At 30.6% G+C, this 24,294-nt stretch overlaps 5 protein-coding genes across 5 annotated transcripts; 2 read left to right on the top strand and 3 right to left on the bottom strand.

The window, feature by feature from the left end:
- Nucleotides 1–1,032: 1,032 nt before the first annotated feature.
- LOC123297359 (dipeptidase 1-like) lies at nucleotides 1,033–3,145 on the top strand. The gene is made up of 2 exons (XM_044878990.1): nucleotides 1,033–1,853; nucleotides 2,557–3,145. The coding sequence occupies exons 1-2, from the start codon at nucleotides 1,064–1,066 to the stop codon at nucleotides 3,015–3,017; spliced, it is 1,251 nt and encodes a 416-aa protein (XP_044734925.1). The 5' UTR covers nucleotides 1,033–1,063; the 3' UTR covers nucleotides 3,018–3,145.
- Nucleotides 3,146–4,079: 934 nt separating this feature from the next.
- On the bottom strand, nucleotides 4,080–6,132 carry LOC123297358 (p21-activated protein kinase-interacting protein 1-like). Its single transcript, XM_044878989.1, has 3 exons — nucleotides 5,953–6,132; nucleotides 5,610–5,879; nucleotides 4,080–4,927 (listed from the first exon to the last, which is right to left on the bottom strand). The coding sequence occupies exons 1-3, from the start codon at nucleotides 6,040–6,042 to the stop codon at nucleotides 4,103–4,105; spliced, it is 1,185 nt and encodes a 394-aa protein (XP_044734924.1). The 5' UTR covers nucleotides 6,043–6,132; the 3' UTR covers nucleotides 4,080–4,102.
- A 631-nt stretch (nucleotides 6,133–6,763) lies between these two features.
- LOC123298154 (vacuolar protein sorting-associated protein 8 homolog) lies at nucleotides 6,764–13,242 on the top strand. The gene is made up of 6 exons (XM_044880071.1): nucleotides 6,764–6,922; nucleotides 6,987–7,211; nucleotides 7,962–8,298; nucleotides 8,929–9,772; nucleotides 10,331–11,784; nucleotides 11,946–13,242. Exons 1-6 carry the CDS (start codon nucleotides 6,872–6,874, stop codon nucleotides 12,101–12,103), a joined length of 3,069 nt encoding a protein of 1,022 aa, XP_044736006.1. The 5' UTR covers nucleotides 6,764–6,871; the 3' UTR covers nucleotides 12,104–13,242.
- Nucleotides 13,243–15,705: 2,463 nt separating this feature from the next.
- LOC123298351 (zinc finger protein OZF-like) lies at nucleotides 15,706–17,554 on the bottom strand. Its single transcript, XM_044880333.1, has 2 exons — nucleotides 16,967–17,554; nucleotides 15,706–16,432 (listed from the first exon to the last, which is right to left on the bottom strand). The coding sequence occupies exons 1-2, from the start codon at nucleotides 17,541–17,543 to the stop codon at nucleotides 15,714–15,716; spliced, it is 1,296 nt and encodes a 431-aa protein (XP_044736268.1). The 5' UTR covers nucleotides 17,544–17,554; the 3' UTR covers nucleotides 15,706–15,713.
- A 511-nt stretch (nucleotides 17,555–18,065) lies between these two features.
- On the bottom strand, nucleotides 18,066–21,974 carry LOC123297747 (regulator of MON1-CCZ1 complex). Its single transcript, XM_044879508.1, has 5 exons — nucleotides 21,796–21,974; nucleotides 21,242–21,719; nucleotides 19,775–20,143; nucleotides 18,221–18,971; nucleotides 18,066–18,099 (listed from the first exon to the last, which is right to left on the bottom strand). The coding sequence occupies exons 1-5, from the start codon at nucleotides 21,895–21,897 to the stop codon at nucleotides 18,066–18,068; spliced, it is 1,734 nt and encodes a 577-aa protein (XP_044735443.1). The 5' UTR covers nucleotides 21,898–21,974.
- Between the last annotated feature and the right edge of the window lie 2,320 nt (nucleotides 21,975–24,294).

Raw genomic sequence — 24,294 nt, 5'->3', positions numbered from 1 at the left:
AAATTGAATCAACATCTTAAAAATAATTTATCAAACAAAAAAACATTATTCAAATACACATTAACAGTTTAATTTTACTCGAAAAATAAAAAATAACATTTTTGACAATATTTGACATTACTCCAATTTTTTAGTTTTCTCAACATGGTACATGACGCAAAATAAGCAGCACTAACTAGAGTAGAGCAGTATACACATCGATTCACATACGGTTCGTGATTGAGACCGCCTTGTTCAGATGTTACATCACTTATGTAATAAGTTCAACCCAGATTTTTATGCCAATATTAATTTATTTCGTGTACCAAAATTAAATTAATATTTTATGTGAAAATATTGTGTATTCTACTATGTTTAAAAAAGTATTTCAAAATGTTGATTTTCCTAATAAAAAGCCACAAAAAAGTATATTACGGCAAATAAACAATCTTATCATAAAAATTAAATTAAATTTTAAACCTTTTTTACTCTCGCAAAAACGCTGATAGTCATTTTCATGGAGGTTATAAAGAAGGAGAACGATCGCTCTTACTAAAGCATTAGCGCACCTGTCCCTGAAAATTTGTAGAATTTATAGTTCATTTTTCAAAACTCATCTTGACAACTTTTATCGTTTTCCAGGGAATAGTTGGAATGAACGCACTTAATAAACATCCTACTATTTTATAACATTGTAGATTAGGAGTATGGATCGATAACTGCTATCTTTATAAATTATAGCCTATTTGTTATTCTGCTCTATGAGCTATATTATTGTAAAGTTTCATTCAAATCTATTCAGCAGTTTTTGCATGAGAGCTTATCAAACGAACAAAGTCACTTTCGCTTTTATAATATATAAGAATAGCGATAGGGATACAAAGTTGGATGCTTAACGTAAACATTTTTCCAAAATTTAAAACTGAAATTTTATTCAATATGTACTACATAATTATCCGGTTACGAGAAGTATTACTTAATAATAAACAGAATCGACGAACTGATAATAAAATCGACGCTGTATTTAATAAAGACGCCTGATTATAAAGTATATGTACACAACGCCCAACATAAACAATTGTGAATGCAACAATGTAGTGAAAAAAATATTAAAAACAAGAAAAGTAAAAAGAAAACCAATTTTAAAATGGCAAACGAACGATTTGATTATTTAGATGCCGTTGAAGGGAATACAATGTTTGAATTAACAGAAATAACACAAAAGTATACACTGGAAGAAACAACAAAATTACCAAATGGTAACGCAATAATACATCGTGATCGTTTAAATGATAAATTACCTGATCCACCATCGCGCGTTGAGAATTCAGGACGCAAACGTCTTTTAACAATGTTATTCATTTTATTAATATTTGGTTTAATGTCAGGACTAGCGGTACCGTTAGGTTTACAATTACGCTCTTCATCTTTGTTAGAAGCGCGTTTAGCATTTGTACGACGTATTTTATTTGAAGCACCTTTAATTCAAGGCGCTGGAGGTAATGCAAGTTCACTTGCAGCCGCTCGATTAGCAACGGTTACTGTACCATGTGGGGCACAATATTTAGATGCTGTACAATTAGTTTTAGAAGAATTAGATGTCGTACAACGAGCCGACGAGCAAGTTCTTTTGTCTAGTAGTGAATTAATACCAGGAGAACCCGCTGTATTTTTAGGTGTATTGGGTGGACATGCAATAGGTGATAGTTTAGGTGTTTTACGTAGTTTACATTCGTTAGGCGTTCGATTTTTAGCACCCATGTATGGTTGTAATACAGCTTGGGCTAACGGGCAAATTGCACCGAGTTTAAGTGAATTTGGTGAATTTATGATACGGGAAATGAATCGACTTGGAATAATTATTGACTTAACAGGTAAATATTTGTTTTACTTTTTCGGATACAGAACCCTAAACTCGCACTTTATACATATCTAAGAACATTCTCAATTAAATTACCTTTTTCCTTAAAGCCGTCTCCAATCTGAACCGATTTTAAGGATCATCGCCCATTTTTTAATTGTTCCGTGTTACTCCCTATTAAATTACCTTTCAAACGAAACAAACAAAATCCAAATCGTTTAATCCGTTTAAGCGCTACGATGCCACAGGCACACACACATAGCGGTCAAACTTATAACACCCCTTTTTTTGGTTCGGGGATTAAAAATACAAAAAATACGTACCTCTAGTTCTTTTTGAATAAAATGTCCATTCTGAGAAACTTTTCTCCGATATGATTTTTGCTATCAATTACGGTCTAAACTATTCGGTTTAAAAAAAAATATTTGCTTTTTTTTTACTTTCTAATTTAAAACGTTCATCTCGTTCGTCATGAAAACTTAGAACGAATTCGATGCCAGTATAAGATGTGTGCCTTTGAAACTAAAATTTTTGGTTTGAAGCATTTGTCTCGATTAAATTTATATATCGAGTTTCAAGCATATGTCAACTTAAAAAAGAAGACACTCTGTATACATGGTATAACAAGTGAAGATAACAACTAATTGAATTGCTTAAATATCGAGTATTTATAAAACGCCTTACATCTTTTTAAAAAACCATCTATTATGTTTTAGGTGCTGATGAACAGACAGCTTTAGACATTTTGGAAACATCGAACACACCAGTAATTTTCAGTGAAGCAGGTGTTGCTGCCTTATGTAATAGTTCAATCAGTGTATCAGATTTGGTATTATCCCGTTTGGCAAGTAACGGTGGTGTAGTTTTAATAGCTTTGGAACAATGTGGTGAAACCGATGTCGATAAAATTATTGCACACATTGATCGTATCCGTGCAATATCAGGGCTAGCACATGTGGGATTAGCTGCTGGTGGGGATCCTGCAATGTTATTGGCTGAATTAGTACGAGATCGCCATTGGGGTACAGCTGCCGTTAAACAATTAGTCGGCGGTAACATGTTACGTGTAATGTTAGAAGTGGAAGCACATGCTAAACCGTATTCAACACCTTATGAAGATTGGGTGCCGTTAGATGAATTGGATGGGAATACATATTGCAGATATCCAGGAATATAATATGAAATTTTAAGTTTAAATTTTGGATATCTTCTTCCTCACTAAAATATTTATGTGGAATATTATAGAAACTCTCAGCATTCCACTGTTTACAAAATTTGTTAAAGACTTAGACCGAAATAATTATAATACAGTGTTTTCACGGATAGAAGTTTTAAATATGACTACATACTTTTCAGAATAAGCAAAATTTTTTTATAAAGAATGACATTTTTTCTTTAAATGCAAAATAAGAAAATTTACAAGTATAGTTACCTCTATCCGTGGACACGGTATATGGATCAGATTTTATAACCGATTGTTAAGAAGAAGAATGAGATAGTATATTTAAAAAATGAGTAATAGTAATAAGTCGACGTGATAAAGAAAATTTATAAGTTGTAAAAAGTTTATCAATTAAAAATTTGATCAATGAATAAATAACATTCAGTTAATTTAAAATAAATTACTTTCAATTTTGCACGAAATGTTAATAAAATATTTTAATAATAATAATCGTAACTAAAAGCAAATGTAGATGATATTTACACTACAGAGAGTTATGCTTAATTTACCAATAAACTGCTGGTAAATTACCGGAAAATTAACCAAATAAATTTTTAATACATTTAGAATATCTCATACCATTAAGTACATGGCCTGAACGTCAAACGATTTAAAGTGTGCTAACATCTAACTTGACAATATAAGACCAAAAGTAAGAATAAAATTTTTCAATATCTGGAGTAATTTTCAAAATATTGAAAATTTTGTTTAATTATTTAGCTTTCAATATTTCGAAAATCAAGGCAGATATCAAAAAATTGTATTCTTATTTTTCGTCTACATTCATCAAGTTAAAACAAAATTAATCATCGTAGTTGAAAATAAGGTACAAATAATTTCAACCCTAAATCTAAAATTTCCTTGTTGCTCGTACTATCTTAACAACTATAAAAAGGACAATTCGCGTTTGGTAAAAACGAAAATATACGCTAAATTAGTTTTTTTCTCGAACATTTTTTTTAACGGAAATATGAAATAACATTGAATGGTAATTTATTATAAACTAATAATAAAACAATATTTTCAAAAAAAATTACAACCTAAGTTTCATTTTTCTTCCGTTTTCCTTTTCTCACTTTCTCCTTAATTTTATGATCCGTTTGTATTTTTTGTTTCTTCAAATGTTTAGTTTTCTTCTTCTTCACCTTTTGGTCTTCATTATTGTCACTATCGTCATGTTCTTCAACAATATATGCAATGGATTTTCGTTTCTTTGATGTATTACCATCGTCGTCAATATCACTAATTGTTTCTTCATTTTCAACTACTTCTGCCACATTTTCCGTTTTAAGTTCATCTTTAGCAAACGTAATTGGTTTAACAATTGTCATACATGTGATACGACAACCGGCATTTGTGTCACATTTTTTAATTAATTTATTCTTCCGCCATTTCCATACAATAATTTTACCAGAACTATCAGCTGTTATTATCCACTTTGAATTAAAACTACTAATACATTTAATTCGAACTGTATGCGTTAAATCTTCAACAATTACATTTAATGATCTATCAAGTATAACAATCGAACCGTTTTCATGGCCTACAATAATATGATCACCAATCCATTGTACCGAAGAAATTAATAATTTTCGTTCAGTTTTCATTAAACAACCACCTTGATCAATGCTCCATAGTTCTAAATGTTTTTGAGAAAATATCACAAAAGTTTTTTCATCAGAACTCCATGCTACTGTATCTGCACTACGCATATGCGGTTGTAAACGTACAACGTAAGCTTGACGTCCTTTAATTAGATTCCAGGTACGTAGTGTTATGTCGTTACCAAGTGTTAATGCTAATTTCCCGCTAGGATGCACGGCTATGAATTTTACAGGGGTACCTCCATGTGCTTTTGGCCAAACCTACAATTGCAATAATTATTTTAAATAGACAAATTAATGCCAATAAATTATCCTATCGATGTATGTCTAGTATGTCCGATTTGGATGCGTACTTGATGAGAAAACTTGAAAAAATGAGCGAAAAGAGTCGTTTTTAAATTGCACTTTTTAAGGCCCGATTTCGGCATCAAAAATTTAAAAATTACCTTTGCTGCTAAAATATCATAATAGAAGCAGTCTAGACGAAAAAATTAAGACCCGAAAAACCCCTCTACTGTAATCCTTCGATCAAGAGGATAGTTTTTAAGAAAAGTGCCTTTTTTGTCAAAAAAATGCGATATTTTTAAAATTTTTTTTTTACTTTTGCGATTTTTTTAGGCTTACTTACTTAGCCATTGATTAGCCATAAACATAAAACTCTATGTTTCTTGGCTTGTTTTCTTCTGTAACAACTTATTTTTTGTTTTCTGATAACAATTTTGTCATCCGTTTCGCAGATTAATTGGATTAAAATGAGGATTTCCTTTTTAGATTTTTAAGTTGATCCCTGACAAAACAACTTCTAACTCTTTAAATCCAAGATGAGGGATATCATCTTGGAATGAGACGATTACTCTAAATGAGTAAAACTATTTATGAGAACTTCAGTTACATCCAAATATAGGCGAATCTAATAAAAATTTACTTGCTTTAAAAAGCTCACCTTTTCGACTTGCCAATTACCACAACGTACAGCAGCTAAAACTCCATCATCAGAAGCAGTGATTAAATGAGTTCCATCAGGAGTAAATACAACAGAATTTACAGTTCCATTATGATGAGTTAAAACAGATTGCTCACGTCTTTTAAGCATATCGTATATAATAGCTCGATCATCCGAAGCACCAGTGGCTGCATATCGACCTTCTGATGAAATTGTTCGAACACTTCCACTATGATCATGTGTTGCAAAACTTTGCACCAAACTACACTTCTATCCATAGACAAATAAAATTTTAAGTTTCATGAGTTAATTTTAAAAATTGAAATAAATTATTTAAACTTACTTTGTCTTTGTAACAAAATTTATAGCCTAATGTAAATTCTTCATAAGTTCCAAGTATTATTTCAAAACTTGATGCTTTTTCTTCTGGCATTTTTCTTTTAATTACAAATCGTATTTTTTAAATAAACTTTTTCACATGTATATTAGCACATAACCTAAAATATCAACTACTAACGTGACGGTGGAAAGGGTGCTTTCTAGTCGGTTTTAGGTTTTACCGATATATTCTCTGGTTTTAGGGTTCTAGTCTGGGCCAAGATAATAAAAAAGACGGATATTCTAACGAATACCCATCTTAAAATGAGATCGTTCATCCTTAACGAATAAAGTCTGTGGGAAGGAAATCGTCACTTTTTACTGCCAAATATCAGCCTCCGACATGAAAGGCGAAAAGCTTACAGGAAGAGAAATATTGTTTGAGTTAAGGACAATTAGACATCTCTTGGAGCTCGGTGCGCTCGCATACAGCTCTACTTCATTAATAGCTATACTATGGTTGATGTCAATTAGCCCGCCCGCTAAAAACAAACTTAACATTCATCCCCTGGATAAGTAAATGACCTTTGGTCTGATTGGAGTAATCGTCTCGCTAAGCATAAACTTTACTTCCATTTCTTGATCAATTAGAAGGCCTTCGGCCCGGCTGGAGCTTTCGGAACACATTGTTTCTTGGAGTCGCAAATAATTTAAGTATAATTTAACATTGCATTATAAATTTCTCTAGAACGCAACCTATAACTCTTTGCAAATGTGAAAATAATGAAACTCCCTATGAAAGAGAGTGGCGTTTTATTTGACAATTAAATGTCATTTTTGTCAATAAACAAGATGTGGACAAACATTTCATGTAGTCTTTAACACTAATATTTAAGATAAAATTAACATTATTATTTATAAATTTCGAAAAAAATTGTTTGAAAATGGAATCATGCGATAGCTCTGTATATGAGTACGATTTGGATGAGAATGAGGTTAGATTTGATTATCGGCTTAATGCAACTATTGTATTATGTTAATGAATTTTGTTTTAATTAGTTGGATAATTTTGAATATTCAATACCTCCACCAGAAGGTTCACCACCATCATTAGATAGCGTTTTGCGAGAATTAACTGATGACGAAGAAACTCCAGAAAAATTGTTTTTAAAAGCCCCTTCAACAACATCCAGCAGTTCAACGAAGAATGGAAATTCTGTGGAAAACTCTCTATTACACCATGTAGTTTTGCAAGGAATTACATCACAGTTATTTTCAGCAAATGTGAGATTCATTAAAAGTACTTTACAGAATCCGTTTAGTAAAAGGCTCTCAATCAAATTTAGTAAAAGATAGTTTTGATCAACAGAAGTGTCAATGGATCCAAACTTTCAAAATGAACAGTTTTTAAGATATTTGGAATGAAAGTTATTAAGAAATTTGTATATGAACTAGAATTGAGTATTTCCAAGCTCCATGAGCTCCTGCCGTTGGTCACTCCTCGATCAAAAGTTATGAGGTGTTGAAATTTTATGAAAATAATCGTTTGATATTCCATTTTATTCATCTAATATGAATATGTAGAATGGGCATAAATAATCACGTCAATTTTTAAAATTTTGGAGTATTATTTATGTATTTCTTAATGTGTATGTTAGAAGACTAATACAGTCTTCTAACGCGACTTACTAAAAAAGTCAACCCTTACTAATACAAACAAACCAAGGTAGAGTTGCTCTACCACAACTTGACTTTCTGAAGTCAGCCCGCGTTGACAAAGTGATATTCATATAAAATTTGATAATTTAAAACTATCATAATTCGAACAGTTTTGATCTCGAGGCAACTCCTCAATCATTTGGCACCATTTCCATGGATGTACCGAGAGGAGGTTGGAAACAAACTTTCAGTACACCCAATAAAAATATAGACTTCTTTCTAATTGGTTCTTTTATTAACGAAACGGGATGCAAGTTGATTTTCACACCCTTTCCAATGTCAATAACACGATAAATTATCGATACAATTTTTTAGGAAAGAATTGGTGCCGGTTTACCTACTTCTTTAGCTGCAAGTGCAGCTGGTATCGTGTGTATTGGAACTGCACACGGAATTGTGCTTGCTTTTGATTCTGCTCAAGCATTACGATGGTGTAGCCGAAAACCAGATTATGGAGCATTATCTGCTCTATGTTTGAATACTGATGCAACTAGATTACTTGCTGGCTACGAACGAGGACATATCGATATGTTTGATGCGCAATCTGGAGATCCATTACGTTCAATACCCGATGCACATGCACCATACACAGCAGTATTACATTTAAGATTTGCTGATTGGCCAAATTTGGCATTCTGTGCTGATTCTGCAGGTAAATATAAAATTTCGTCCGCAAATTGTTTACAAATGCATTTTTATTTTCTATTTTTATATTACAAGTAAAATTTACAAAATAAAAAAAAACCGACAAATGTTTCGGATACGGAACCCTAAACTCGCACTTGAAACATAGCTTAGAACACTCTCTATTAAATTACCTTTCAAACGAAATAAAAAATCAAAATCGGTTCATTCGTTTAGGCGCTACGATGCCACAGACAGACAGACACACATAGAGGTTAAACTTATAAACCCTTTTTTGGTTTGGGGGTTAAAAATAGTTTTTACCCACACGCTTCAAATATATAAGTTGTCTATTTTAACTTGGCGTTTGCAAAAACTGTATGAAAGAAATTTGAACAAATTCTCAATGAGTTCGTGTTTAAATGAAAAACACTTCTTGGAAAAATGGGCCAATTAGCCTTTTCTGAAGATTTAAAAAAATCCGCTAGATTGCAACGAAAAGCTTTCACGTTATACGTAAACAGGGCGCGCTCTCTTTTATGTCGTTATCAAAACATTGAATAACTTTGAAATTTTTCAACCGATTAAGAGATTTTTTAAATATTTTCTGTAATTTATGTATTAAGAATATAAATATTTACTGATATTTTTGTTCTAGGATGTGTGTTTTCGTTAAAATTTGGTCGTCGATTAGGAATTCGTTCGTGGGAGTCCAAATGTTTATTTTCTGGTGCTAGAGGAGAAGTATGCGCTTTAGAACCGTTAGTTAATTGCGATACCGAACTTAGACCTCACGTTTTACTTGCAATGGCCACATTATCTAAAATAATAGTTGTATCAGTTCGTCCTCGTTTACGTATCGTTTTCACTTATTTATTAACAGGAAGTACGGCATATCTACCATTAATTGCATGGCAACCTCTAGGTCCAATATTAGCGTTTGCACGTGGCGTTGATCTATATTTATATCGTCTTGGTACAAACGCTGGCGCAATAAGAGCTTTACCATTGCGTCGTAAAACTTTTCCAAAGCCATTAAGGGCAGTGCATTTTTTAAGTGCTCGTGTATTATCTTGTTTAGATTCTGATGAAAATATGAGAATATTAGACACTCGTACCTTGGTATTACGCGAAAGTACCGATTTATCTAGTGTGGGTTTAGTATACGCTTCAGCACATTTTAAAGCTTTAGCTACTGGTGGATGTGTAAGTCCTGCTTTAGCTAGAGCTGGAGAATATGCTTGTTATGGTAGTTTATCGGCGTGTGGACGACGATTGCTTGTTTTGGGCGTACGTGGGCTACATGCAATTAGTGTTAGGACAGCGAGCGAACGTTTAAAATATTTACGAGATGCGGGTAAATGGCCAGATGTATTAAAATTAGCATCGATTTCGGGCAGTCGTGATTTTACAATACAACTTATTAAGGAATATTTATTACAAAATATGACTAGAGATGGACTTGCAGCTGCTGTACAGTGTTGTATAACTTTAAATGACGAGTAAGTATTAAATTACTGTCCGAAAGTGGCAGTGACTATGAAATAGTATAAATAAGAGAAGTTTAACAATTATTAGAAGTTAAACAAGTGAAATTTACAAAATTTTAAAAACCCCTGGGAAATTTTCGGGTACGGAACCCTACACTCGCACTTGAAACGTATCTAAGAACGAGAATGAAGTGGCGTTTTTGTTTAATGCTGTGATGTCATTTTTTTTGTTTAATGGCTAAAACAAAAGCTATAACAATCAAAATAAAATTTGTTTCCAAATATTTATCTATTTTCTTTAATAACTTTGTTATTTTTGATTTTACGACTAAAAGTGGGACAAAGGTTGCGACCCCGCAAACATGGGACTCGCACATTTAGTCTCAAGAATTAATTGTATTGTTACGTAATGTACTTTTGAGATCTATAAAAAAATATGACCTAAAGGGGTTTAGTGTTTGTTGAAAATACCCAGTACTAGTAAAGTATCTCCTTCTCTTATTCATACAAAAAAAAAGAGATTGCTAAAGGAGTGAAAAATTGGTTATTATTAAATATACTTATTTATAGAAATTTATTATGTGGTGAAGTTTGGGAAAGATCATCAGAAAACGCAACATATGAAACTTGGTACTTTAGTATAATTGAAGAGCATATAACAGCTGGGCGAATCACAAATTTAGCACCGATTGTCGCTCAAGCTTTAGTGGCATTCCATGAAAAAAATAACACTTTAGTACAATTAGAGAATTTATTACCGTCATTAAATGTAGCATGTTTAGATCTTCATCAATTATTGTCTGCGTGCCGGACTTACGGTTTATACACAATTACATTATGGTTAAATTCTACTGCCCTACATGATTATGCTGGACCATTAACGGAGCTATTACCATCAATTGAAGGGGGTAATGAACGTCTGGGTAATGCTTTATTAGTTTATGTATCATGTTGTTTAGCTGGTCGGGCGTATCCACGAGGAGAATTGCCTACCGATTGTGCTATTCGAGCAAAGTCGGAGGTATTATGTTATCTATTAGCGAAACCATGCAGACTATTGTGTGCATTATTAAAACATGATGCTCATGCGTGTGTAAGCGTGTTTGAATTGGCATTTGTTGAACCAGATTTTTCTGGTGAACTTGGTCAATGTCGTCGTCAAAATGTAGTTAAATTACTATTAGAAATAGCTGAACCAGGTGATCAACGGAACGCTGTGTTAGGTTTAATATGTCGCGGTATTTTAGCCAACACATTACAAAAGAATGACGAACTCTTAAATGCAATACAATCATGGCTAAGTGAACCAAATGGAAGTCCACAAAAAGAACAACTTTGGCTCGATCTATTAACATCGAATGCTTTGTCACATTTAAGCAATGATGAGATTATTGATATTGCAAACAAAGCGAAATGTTTTCGTGTCAAAGAATTGATATTAGAACGTACTCAAGATTATAATCAAATAATGGAATGTTATTTAAGTGATGATCATCGTAAAAAAGAAATATTTAATTATATGCGAAGACATTCACAATCACCACATCGTGAAATTCGTACACAATTATTAGATCGTTTCGAAGATTTATTGGATATTGATAAAAATGAAACGTTACGCATTGTAGCGGAATTATTTCCAGAATTAGTTGTACCGTTGAGTGAGAAATTGGTATATCAAACAGACATTTTATTGCAATTATTGTGGGTAGCTGTTAAAACTGGAGCACCAGTATCGGTACATTTAGCATCCATTGCTCAAGAAGCTGGTGATTATGAATTAGCTGCTAGACTTTTAGAATCATCTGGTGATTTAGCTGGAGCATTGAATTTATTGTTAAGTGGTGGGGCAGCACCCGAAGCGGCAGCATTATGTGCACGTGCACCAGAACCAGCTAGTTTATTAGGAACAGTTTCAGATCCAAAATTATTGAGTCGATTATTAAAAGCAACATTAACTGATTGTGCTTATGAAACCTTATTGTATGAAACGACTTGTAAATTAATCAGCTTGGATTTACATAAAAGTAAGTATTAATTTACATTCACCCCTCTCTTGGATAATTCCTGCTTACGGGCCAGCTAGTTCTGATTACGCACTACATATACCGCTTAAAAACACCCGCAACCCTTTTTCTTCGCTCCAAAAAATTAATATTACAATCTGAATTATTATAAATTTTTGTAGGTCTATCCAACGAATTAAAACAAGCTAAACGGGGTAAATATGTAGCATCAGGTGTAACTGGATGTTTATATCACAAAACGAATGATTGTATAAATAATGTACCTTCCAAACAATCTTCAATATCACAAAAAGAAGAATCGGATTTAAGTATATTTTAAATAGGCAATTTTTAAAATTGTGTTTAACAAACACAAAATGTTTTACCCTTAACGATAGTTTTCTTTTCTAAACATAAATGTGTTTGTTAATCGCAACTTTAATTATTAGACTCTACTTATCAAAATAGAATAATATTTAAAAACATCGTCATTAAGTTGAAAAAGTCATCATCGTCATGAAAAAGAAATCTGATAATGTGTGTCAAATTTTTTCAGGATAAAAAGTATTTACGTATGTAACAGTGGATGTAGATTCTTTGAAATTATGGAGGGTAGAGATAAGAAGAACCATCTCTGTAAATAAAATCTTAGTGTATCAAAAAGTGTTCGTCGTAAAGCATTAAATGAGGATGGCGCTATTGTAGCTAAAGTGTACATTTTAAAAGAAGTCCTCAAAATAATAATAGTAGGATAGAGGACAAAACAAGTTATTAGAGAAGGATAGAGAAGTTCACATCAAACACCCTTTTGCTACACAAGCACCATTCTAGCCACTTTATTTAATGAACCAAAATTGTAGGTTTTTTTACGAGGAACAATTTTCTAATATAAATTTTTTTCTATCACGTATCAGTTAAAAATTAAGCTGGGTATACACGTAACGGTATACCTGTGCCGATTTTGGACCACTTGAAAGTTAACATTCGTCACGTTATTGTCGAGATTCCTTTATTTTTAATAATATGCTATCAAATGCAATTATAACTCCTGCGAACCATTTTTTTGTTTTTATGTCTTTCATTAGGGTCATGGATACCTATACTAAAACTTATTTCAAAATGCAGGATTTCATTATATCTCCGAAATTTTCGAACACATATCTACAAAATTTTCAAACAAGAATAAGCACCGATCAGGATTTCATGTATTTTGTAAGACATGCAATTTCAAAGATGGCGACTGTTAAATATATTCTGTAATACAACAAAAACAATAATTGCAGAAATACTACAATAAACGAAGCTTAAAATGAGTATTATTTTGAAAATATTTGACTAATTCGAGATTTTTTTGGTACTTCATGTAAAAGTGCGAGCTGATCACGGGAAAATGTTAAACAAATTCTAAACATGTCAAAATATTTTCAAAACTCCGTTATAGTATAGAAAGGGAATATTTCGTTAAATAAGCTTTTTTGATTAACATATATCATTACATTTTCGGAAAAGTGGAAAAATACAGTTTTTGTATAAAATTTAGCTATTTATGCTATATTTTGTTCGGAAAATTAATGGAAATAAATTGTTTTCTAATTAAAATATTTTTAAATAATTAATTTAAAGAAAATAATAAAATAGAATAATGTTTCATTTCTGTTAAATTTTTATTTGGAATTATATTATTTTAGGGAAACAACTTTAGGTTTAAAAAAATGATCGTGTTTTTATCAAAAAATATAAAGTCTGGCATCACCACTCCTAGATTGCGGAGAAAATAAAGAAAAACGTTTTACATATGGTAATTTTTCCGTTTTTATGTAAAAGCTAATAGTTCAATACATGGAAAATGCGATTTTTAGGCACTTTTAATCATTGTGTTGTTAAAAGATGCTTATTCAATGAGGCATTTTTCGCTAAAATGTATCAAAAAATCTCACATTCATCGAAATTTCCCAACGCATTTGTTTCGTTTATTGAATTAAAATGGATCTAGTCTATATTTAAACTATTTATATTATAAATGTATAATAAAAACATTCCTGTCGTTTATGCAATTAATGATTTAAATATTATAAATATTATTTAATTTTCTATCTAATAAAATATTGTTGAAATAAAAAAAAAGTTTTATATTAGTTGTGTGATTCAAATAGATTTATAGTAATTTCAAGATGTAGTAAAAATTTTTTTCTCCCTTCCGGGCGGAAAGTATCAACTTTCGTCCTGCTAAACGAATCTGCCGATTTCCGCCTTCGTCGAGTAGAAAAATAGTATACACACCACAGGGGCAAGTAAAGAATTCTCAGATCTCATGTGACTAACATGAGATCTGAGACATTCTTTACTTTGCCTCCTAGATACGTAAAATACTATTTACTATTTGAATTAAATTTTTATACAACTTTTTTTTATGTAAAAAAAATATAGGTCTAGTTTACATCGCAAAAATTTATGTTAAATAAAATACGAACCAAAGATTTTATATTATGTTCTTGACGATAAGCACTAATTAGAAGAACAATTATCCCCTGTACCCTTATATTTTAGATGTTTGCCTAATCTATCATAATGAGCTTGACCAAACTTTAAAGAAATTATTATTATTCATTATTGGGAAAATCAATTATGACGTCAAAATGTCAATGTGGAAGTCACAATAATGACAACTAAGTACTTTAATTCATTTGAGCACGTTTGTTGCAAATTACTATGGTTTTTTAATATCCATCTATTTATTCATCGCCTGCTGAAAATTTCCGATATAAACTAGACCATTATAATACAAATAAGATTTAAAACGGTTTAAATGTGTATCTTTTCTCTGTACATGATTATATGTGTAATGAAATTTAAAAAAATCATTAATTAATGTTATATGACATATTATATAGTTATTTATAAGATTATATTAATTGTTATTACAATTTTATTTATATTTCACTTTTTGAAATTATGAAAATTATTAAATACATTTTGTTATTAATTTGAATTTATCAATATTATATTTACTGACCGAAATTAAAATAATACATGGATGTATCATTTTAATTTTCCTATTGATAATTGGGAGGTGCAACACGCCAACTAGCAATAACAAATCGTACTAATTAAGACAAGAAGTCCGATTTCGGTAGTTCCGGTTTAAATTACCAGATGGCAACACTTGTGTTTACCATTTTTAATGGCCAATCAAAACAATCAAATTCAAATCAGATAAATCCTACCAACTGGCGTCAAAAATTCGTACTAAGTAACTAAGTAAAACATCAAATAGACCGCTTTTTAAGTAATTTCAATTTAGACCACCAGTTTACTTACCATTTATTAATATCCATGTTATTTTAATATCTGTCAAATATATCGTCCTATCTGCCGTTTTACATTAAGGTGGGCGGGGGGTTGTAGAGGGTCCGTAGAGGCTGAAAATGGTTGAATTCAAAGGAGTAGAAGAAAGGTTTTATTGAGAAAATTAATTGCAACAAAATTTTCGTAACATTAAAAATATTTATTTAAAAAGTTTTAACAAATTGATAATAATTTTTGCACAAATTATAAACAAATTAAATTTTTTTAAATATATTTTTTCACTCAACTTCCCATATCACAATATTTCTATTATCTAACCCTGATACAATCAGCTTTCATACTTGCTTCTAGAATTAAAATTAAGTATAAAAATATTATTTTAGTACGATTAAAAAATAATGGTATCTCGAATATATCACAAACAATGTGTATGAGATCTCTTAAAATGATTTCAATTAATTACAAAAATTTTTTGCAAATACGTCAAAAGTGAGTAGGAATGATTTTAAAGAATATATTGATGTCTACATTTTTTATTTAAAACTTTTTTTCATATCTTCCTATGTTTTCGAAATATTTTCAAAAAAGTGACTTCACCACATGCTTAAGATGATGGTAGTTTAAATCTTCATTTTATTGGACTATTATTGACTGATAGTTTTACAATACTGTAAATCTAAAATATCAGGTAATTTAAATAGTATAGAAGAAACATCTGTGGATTCTGTTGATTTTGGTGTATGCTTTCTTGATTCATGCGTTTGTAGATGAATTTTTTGTGTAAATGTTTTATCACAAAAATTACATTTAAATGGTCGAATACCATTATGTATTCGAATATGTATTTTTAAATTTTCTTTTCTAGGAAATTGTTGTGCACATATATTGCATGTAAATAATTTATCACTTGTATGTTGTATTACATGCTTCTTTAAATCTTTTCGACGTATAAAACCTTCTGCACATACATCACACTTATATGGTAACACATCGAAATGGATTCGTGTATGTATTTTTAAATGATATTTATCACTAAACATTTCATCACATGATTTACATTGAAATGGTTTCTCTCCCGTGTGTATACGCTCGTGTACACGTAAATCTGGACGTGTTGCATATGTTTTAACACAGTATGAACATTGAAATGGTCTCTCACCACTATGAATACGTTCGTGTACTTTTAATGTTGAATATGCACGAAAACATTTCGAACATTTAATACATTTGTAAGGTTTTTCTCCGGTGTGTATAAAACTGTGTGATCGTAATTGATGTTTACTTTTAAATGAACGATTACATATTGGACATTCGTATGGTTTTTCACCGGTGTGTGTTCGACAGTGTACTTTTAAATCTTCACCTGAAACAAAAATTGAAATTTTAAATAAGTTTAGTCCCAAGTTTGTAACGCTTAAAAATAATGATGCTAGGAAAAAAATTTTGTCCTAGGTGTTCATAAAATCACCTAATTAGTCCATTTCCGGTTGTCCGTCCGTCTGTGGACACGATAACTCGAAAACGAAAAAAGATATCGAGCTGAAATTTTTACAGCGTACTCATAACGTAAAAAGTGAGGTCAAGTTCGTAAATGAGCATCATAGGTCAATTGGGTCTTGGGTCCGTAGGACCCATCTTGTAAACCGTTAGAGATAGAATAAAAGTTTAAATGTAAAAAATGTTCCTTATCAAAAATTAAACAACTTTTGTTTGAAACATTTTTTCGTAAACATCACTGGTTACCCGTGAGGGCGCCAATTAGGCGGAAATTTTATAATATGTACTATACTTGATTATCAGTTATGTATGTGTCACATGTTTGTATGTGTAATGTGTAATGCATAGTATTTCAACAATTAACTCAGTCAATTGATTGTTTTCACTTTTTTTTACCTACCTTTTGAATAGGCTTTATCACAAAATTCACATTTATACGGTTTTTCACCAGTATGAGATCGTTCATGTTTTTGTAAATTTTCTTTACGTAAAAATGTATGATCACAAACATTGCATTTGTACGATTTATTTGACGCACCATTATGTATCTCTTCATGCCGTTTAAGTACATGCTTTTGTACGAATGCATGACCACAAACCTCACACATATACGGTCGTTCGCCAGTATGTCTACGTTCATGTACATTCAATTGATATTTGTACGCGAATGATTTACCACATGTGGGACATATAAAGGAGCCAGTTTTCTTTTTAGGGTATAATTTTTTTATTTTCTTTTTAACCGTATCTTTTGGAAGAATTTGTGAGGAAAGTGGATTATCAGAATTATGATTACAGTTTGGTTCATTTTTCATTTCTTGTTTGAGTGTATCGACACTTGCGTCTATAATACGATTCATTTGTAAAATAGTCTCGTTTTTAGAATTAGAATTCTCTTCTTTTACGTTTAATTCAACATGTAAAAATTCTTCCAAATTCATCAAATCTTGTTTAACCTCCTTAGCGGTGTTTGTCATTTTTTTCAACATATAATTCTTAACCCACTTGTTTTAATATTTTATAATTTAACATTAATATGTCATACATTAATATATTAATATTATATTTTTTAATATAAGTTAGTTTTGATTTTGCCACGTAAATATACATCAGTGTTTATTTTTTTTTTTAATTAGTTGTCAATTTTTTAACTCTAAACTAATGGTGGTTTTCCAATATTATTTGCAGTGTCACACAGTAAAGCACAGTGTGTTTGAGTTGAAAATATTCAACGCGTTTTGTTCCGGTTCTTTTTTGTATCGGACTGTTTTCAATAAAGTAAAGACATATCTTATATCTTCTATCCTTGTCAAAAGGTGCTGCTTGAAAAAGATAAAATATATTTAACTTTCTTAGGTTGAATAGTTTTTTGACAACTATCCGAAACAAAAGCAAATCGATGAAAAGGTCTATTACAACCATTTTCTTTAATTACTAATAATTGTTAACCGTTAATTAAAACAATTTCAATTTAAAGATCGGTTAATTAAGTTCTGGATTTAAAGTCGTGTATCTTCTAAAATAATCATCGCACTGAAAATTGTTTCATATCAATCGTGTTAATTCTGCTTGGAAAGCGAACATCTTGGTCTAAAAAAAATTTACTAAAAATCTATTTTATATATTATACATTTATTAATTTGTATTAGTCGGAAACATTTTTGAATAAATTTTATCAAATAGTAGTCGATGATCTTGTGGAATATTTGATCGATGATTACGATATAAGGCATGAAATAAAGTAGGATCTTGTTTCGCAGCATCTAAAAGTTTTCTTGGTGGTGGTGGGGGTGATAGATGAGCAGCAGCTAGTACAGCATCTTGTCCAAACAAGACTTCATGGATTTCTGAAACTGCCCCCAATCTTGCTAACATATCTAAAGCTAACTGGGTCGATCCTTCATGAACATTTCCTAGTGAGAGCAATAAACACGCTAATGGTTTACTATCAGCTACAGCACCGTGTCTAATCAGCTGATGTAAATCAGACATTTTTCCACGTCGGACTAAGGTTGTAACTAATAGCCGACTTAATTGATGTTGAGGTTGTTGTTTACGACGCGCTAATGCACGAATATAGGCAACTAAAAGTGATGGTTCAGGTTCTAAGCCAGATAATACGTTTTTGTAAATATCATCTTGTTCAAGTGGTATGCAACCAGGTTCGAGTGATGCGGCAATTTCAAGTGCTTTGGCCGCTTTTGGATTATTTTCGGAAATAACATTGTGTAATACACGTAATAATACACCTTTGCCACCCCATCGTCGACGTAACACTTGTACACATGTTTCGATATCGGATATATGTGATGCTAATGATTCTAATCGTAATTCAATATACCAAAGGCATCCCAATTTTGCATCAATTATAATATTTGGTTGAAATACAGTCCAACTTGGTGTATCTGTAAAAAATTCCAAAAAACATATTCTAAGTTAAGGATTTACGATCACTGTAGCTTCAAAAAGATTGAGGCCTGATTTTTTGCTTATACGTAGTGTCTACACATTATTGTTTTATTAAATTAAAATTAAAAGTCGTTACTTTTAATCTGTATATCACGTGACTTAAAACACGAGCCGCCATGATGTGACATCATAAAAACAAATATAATATGCATTAATTACCTAAATTTGTTGATGGCATTTATAGTAATTGTAAGTTATGTTACCATGAACTTTATTTGTACATATAATAATTACATACACGACTGTTGTTTTTACCAATATTACGTCACCAAAATGGCTGACATCGTTTTTTCGAGAGTAAAAAAGATTTAAAATTTACTTTAATTTGTATGATAAGAAAGATTGTTTATTTTGCTGAAATATACTTTTTTGTAGCTTTTCATTGGGAAAATCAACATTTTGAAGTACTTTTTCAAACATAGTAATATCCTATTTAAAGTGTTCATCTATCGATTACCAGGTATGGAATATAGCGAGGTTTTCATTGTGTTTGAAATCTTAGGTCAAATTTAATGTCTGCGTAAGACGTGCGTCTATTCACTCAACATTTTTCGGTTGAAGAATTTTTATCGATAAAAGTTATTTGTCAAGTTTCAAGCATATATCAACTTAAAAATGATCCTGTATATTATTTGAATTATAAATCGTTATGTACAGTGCATAATTTTTAATCAATGACTCTTTTTCGAATCATTTTCCATGTTAAAAAAATAATAAATATAACAAAAATTTCACTTACATAGTTCGCACACATATGTTTTATCAGGTAATTCTAATTCGAAGGGACTAAAGGATTTTGGCGTTGCAATCGGTAAATGATGTCCTTCACCATCACCAGGCAATGAAATGTCAAACAATGAAGATGTTTTAGATGCTTGATGATGTACAATAATTAAATCATCTAACACATTAATTAAAAATTTTCCAGAATAGCCCAAACGTAAAAAATGTGATATTTTCATAGGTGATCCAGAATCTGGTGATTGATATACTAATACTTCTGCACAATTATTTCCACCTAATCCATGGCAAAGTAATATTACAGCTGGTGAACCTCTTAATAGTGCTAATGTCACATCACGATCAGCAGCACTACGGCCTGTCCCGACTGAAACAATTATATTTGTTTTAAGTTAAATCCAACATTGTGTTGCATGGGTAGAAATAAAACATACAACTAACTCTCCGATTTTTTTCGGGCGAATATATTAATTCCCTGTATTGAAAGAAAAAGGTAATTTTTTGTTTCCAGGAGAAGGACTCAACATAAATCAAATGAAAAAAGCCTTTCGATCAAGCTCTCTAAAAGTTTGGATATAATACTAGACAAAAGTATCAATAGATTCGAAGTTTTAATACCAAGAGTTTTTGTAATATTAAGAGACAAATGTGAAAACATAGACAACAGTACATGCCTACGCGATCGTATATCTAGGGTAAAATTCACTTAAAGCGAAAAATAACTTATCACCCACCCACCTTGGGCTGGAAGGTTCAAAAACTTCTCATAAATGGTTTTTTTTTTCAAATATCTGCTGTTGTTCATATATTGGTTAATAAAAAGGTTGATCTTTAATTTTACGCATAGTTTTCACCTTTATCTTCTACCATTTTTTCGGAATGAATGGCCAAAATGAGCTGAATGTAAGAACGTTAAAAATAATTCTCGATTTTAGACTGGTATCCCAGGCTCATATAATTAAGATTTTTCGGACCAAGTTCAGCAATTTGAAAAAATAGCTTTTGCTTCGATCAGACATTTGCTTCATTATTTTTAACAATTTTTATAAAAAAGTGAACATTTTTCTTCAGATTTTCGCTTATAACTCCGCTTAAAATCGTAAAGAACTCAAATTAAGCTTAAATTGTTGCGAAATAAGCTACAACATACAATTTTTATAACCTGCATATATTAAATATATCAAGGTAAACTAATTTTAGTCCCAAGTTTGAAACGCTTAGAAATATTGATGCTACAAACAAAATTTTGGTATGGGTTCACAAAATCAACTAATTAGTCCATTTCTGTTTGTCCACCCGTCTGTTATCACGATAACTCAAAAACGAAAAGAGATATTATGCTCAAGGCGTATAGAGTGAGTTTGAGTTCGTTAATGAGCAACATAGCTCCAGACAATACAGTTAACTTTACAATGACCGTAAAAAAAATTTATTTTACCCTCATTAAATATATTAATTTACTAACGTTCAATTTTAGCCAACTTCGTAGCCGTTCCAGATTTAAAACTAATTGGTTGCAGTTGAGTTCCTTGACCTGATGACAAAATAGCTAAATTACAATCAGCATTCCATTTAAACCAATCAGCCGTAGCTGTAATAGCTTTTAAAGCTTTTACAGATCGTCGTTCATGTAAAACTTGAAAGGGTTCTACACCATTATCCGTAATAAAAGCTACATAACTTGGGCCTGTCCAAATGAATCCTAGCATTTTACTACCCTTTCGACAACTTTGTGAATATTCTGCACTTAACGATCCATCACCATTATAATTAGCAAATTCAACGGATGTTTGTGAACGTTGTACGGCCAAAATATGACGGTCTGGTGAAAATTTTATTGATATTATTGGTGCATGGTCTTCCAGGCGAAAATTTAAATTTGTATCTGGGTCAGGACCTTTGACTGATACACCCATAACGCCACCCGAACGTACAACAAAGATCTAAAATAATTAAGTTTGTAGCTATGTAAAAAAAAATATCAATGATTGGGGTTTACAAATTTTATTCGTATTTAACCTGTTTATTCGCTTCGTCAAAAAATACATTATTGAATTTGTTTAGCAAAGCTTCAAATCTAATAGGATTTTTGGATAATTCCAAATACGATTCTGTTGGCATATCTATTTTTTAACTTGTAAATTTGATTTGTACATATGTACTAATTCAATCTTTTTAAACAGCTGATCGTATGTCTGATAAATGTCAAATACTAAACTGTCAAATTCAGACTAAAGCATGAAGCATATATGCAGGAGAACGATCGCTATAGAAAATATTGTCCCCGAAATATGGATAAAATAAGTGAGGCGCTATCAATACGTAGTGTCAATAAAAGCGGGCTGTTGTGCGCTAATTTCAAATGATATATCAATTTGTACATTATGCTAACAACAACAGCTAACTTCACAGATACTACTTCTTGATGACAGCGCGGCTGGTGGCTTAAAAATGAACTATAAATTCTACAAATTTTTAGGGACAGGTACGCTAATGCTTTAGTACATAGCGATCTTTCTCCTGTTCTATAACCTTCATGGAATTTTAAAAGCTTCTGCTTTGAAGATTATCGACAAAATAATAATTTTTTCTCTGAACTTTTAAAAGAATTATCTTATTTTAGGTTTACAAAACCTATGTTTTTATTAAACTATTTAAACTGATGTTTAATTATGTTATTTATTTTTATCAATATTAATATTTATAATGTAAAGTATTAAGTTAATTATAAGATTACATATAAGCCGATTAGCTGAGAGAGTATAGCACTTGACTATGAAGCTAAAACACGCTAAAGTTCGTATCCTGGTGGGATTAACATTTTTACTATTAGATTAAATAAAATTTTTCTGAAAATCGTTATATATTTTAAATTTTGTTTTATTTTTAAAATTTTCTATCCTAATTTTTATTTTAGAACAAAATTATCAATTAATTAATTATTCAGTAAAGGTAAGTAAGTAGTAAGTTAATTATGTGGTATCACATAAGCTGGGTGGCTGTGTGGGTATATCACTTCCGTCTGAAACAAAGGTACGCCGGTTCGTATCCTGGTGTGGTTAAATTTTTACATTAAAATAATTGAATTTTTCCTGTTGTTTAAATTTTCCACTCTTTTTATAGTTAAACCCGCCCTCTTGTCATAAATCATGTTAATTATACGTATGTCATAAATCACTATTATTTCAGGGGGTGGGAACTTAAATAATCATAAATATTCTTTAAAATCATAAATCATTTTTGAATAGGAAAATATGTAACAAGGTTTATCTCACTCATATTCTCCTATTACAAAATATTAAAATTGTAGTACTAAAATTAAAAAATAGCTTGGGTACGCTAAAATTTGATACTTTTTAATAGGAGAACATGTCCCATAGTTGATCTCACTCATATTCTCCTATTACAAAATATCAAATTTTGTAGTTCTAAAATAAAAAAAATGCTTGGTTACGTTAAAATTTGATACTTTTTAATAAGAGAACATGTCCTATAGTTTATCTCACTCATATTCTCCTATTACAAAATTTTAAAAAAATACGTATTTTGCTTGCCTTTTTGTTGTGCATGCTAAAATTTATTCTTGTTAAATGAAATTTTATAAGATTTTGTAATAGGAGAACATGTTATTTCTTAAAAACAAAAAAATTAATTATGTTAGTAAAATTGATTTCTCCGGCATAATAATTGCTTAATTAATTAAAAATTAATCGGGACAATGCCGGATACGAACCGAGGGACTGTGTAACCCAAGACTAGTGTTCTACCCACTATTCTAACTTTGACATGTTTTAATTATCAATAATGTAATACACATACCTTTTACTCACCTATTTTAAGTAAACTTGTTTTCTTAAACTTAGTTTTTATTTTCTTTTACTAACCTTTTTTATTAAAATTATCCATTCCGTATTTCTTTTTACTTATCTTTTATCAATAAACTTACCTATAAATGAATAATTGTAGTAATATTTTGTTAAAAATGTAGGTTCTGTTTGATATTCCTGAAATCGATGTAAAGGATAAAAGATAAAGGTAGGTATAATATTGAATATTAATAATTAAACCAGAAATATTGATAAAAACGTTATTTTATTATTATATATATTTGTACATATTTCATCAAAAATAAATATGAATGAATAAAAATTGCATTTTTATACAGTATAAAATCAATTTTCCGGATTGCGTTTTCATTTTTTCTAAATTAATATAAATAAATAAAAATCTTTATAAATTTTAAATTTTGTTTTTATTTTTTAAATTATCTATCCTATTTTTTATTTCAGAAAAATTATCAATTTTGTTATCACACAATTACAATCACAAAATTATCAAAATTATAAATAATTTAGTAAAGGTAAGTATAGATAATTATAAAATAACATATAATCCAGTTAGCTGTGTGGATATAGCACTTGCCTATGAAGCCAGAGTAACCTGGTTCGTATCCTGGTGTAGATAATATATTTACTTTTAAATAATTGAATTTTTCCTGTTGTTTAAATTTTCCACTCT

Source organism: Chrysoperla carnea, chromosome 4 (genome assembly GCF_905475395.1).
Source record: "Chrysoperla carnea chromosome 4, inChrCarn1.1, whole genome shotgun sequence".
NCBI lineage: Eukaryota > Metazoa > Arthropoda > Insecta > Neuroptera > Chrysopidae > Chrysoperla > Chrysoperla carnea.
Note: the sequence above shows the minus strand (reverse complement) of the source record. Positions and strands in the feature narration are given on the sequence as shown.